This window comes from Olea europaea, chromosome 12 (genome assembly GCF_002742605.1).
Source record: "Olea europaea var. sylvestris chromosome 12, O_europaea_v1, whole genome shotgun sequence".
Lineage (NCBI taxonomy): Eukaryota > Viridiplantae > Streptophyta > Magnoliopsida > Lamiales > Oleaceae > Olea > Olea europaea.
This window is the reverse complement of record NC_036248.1, coordinates 23,911,330-23,912,126: the sequence shown is the minus strand read 5'-3', so window position 1 is coordinate 23,912,126 and position 797 is coordinate 23,911,330. Positions and strand designations below refer to the sequence as shown.

Sequence of the window (797 nt, the reverse complement as noted above, 5' to 3'; positions counted from 1 at the left end):
AGAGAATATTTAATGGGAACTCCAAGAATCAAAGTTCTCTGATACCATTTTAACATGATAGGAAGAAAGCTGTTTTTTCATATATAAGAGAAGTACAACTATTTAAAGATTAACAGAAAAACTGTTATATAATTCAGGATTCATCCTTGCTACATTTGACTCATAAAAGATAGCACACAATAACCAACTGTGCTACTTAAATGTCCCAACTTAAAATTACATGACCAGTCATTAGAGTTCCAAAATTTTGTTTAAAAAAAGGATAATGATTTGAAATTCCAGCCTCCTCAATATTATCAAGAAAAAAAAAACTACATAATTATTGTACTTTGACAGTTTTTCTTTTCCGCTTTGAACCAACCATTCCATTTTCAACTGCAGGGTGATTTTTCTCAGCAGCAATTCCCTTTCTATGCTCTGCTTTGTTCCTCTTTGATTTTCTCGGCTCTAGCAAACTACAGCAATATTTAAAAGGATAAGGTTGATCAGATACATCCGAAAGAAAATAAAAGCTCAAGACACTCATTTTCATCCAGATACAACTTCTAAAAGAATATTTTGATAGAAGAGTGTACAAGTTTACCAAACCAGTAATGTACATATATAATATAATCACCAACAATAAACTTTTGCTTTGTTCTAAACTTTGATAATTTTATGACTAAATTGATTCTTTTTAGGAGATCAATGCTTTTGAAGAACAAATATATGGACCCAACAAGAAACATTAGATGATTCAGCTGAATATTACGTTCTACGAATGATATATGGACCAGTTATTTAAAATTTGAGCTATA

At 30.2% G+C, this 797-nt stretch overlaps 1 protein-coding gene across 1 annotated transcript in view; it reads right to left on the bottom strand.

Moving 5' to 3' along the window:
* Positions 1–72: 72 nt before the first annotated feature.
* LOC111406811 (nucleolar complex protein 2 homolog) overlaps positions 73–797 on the bottom strand; it is a 15,803-nt gene continuing 15,078 nt past the window's right edge. Inside the window, exon 15 of the mRNA XM_023036183.1 lies at positions 73–455. Coding sequence (XP_022891951.1) covers positions 320–455 — 136 coding nt within the window. The 3' untranslated portion in view covers positions 73–319. The remainder of the gene's footprint in view (positions 456–797) is intronic.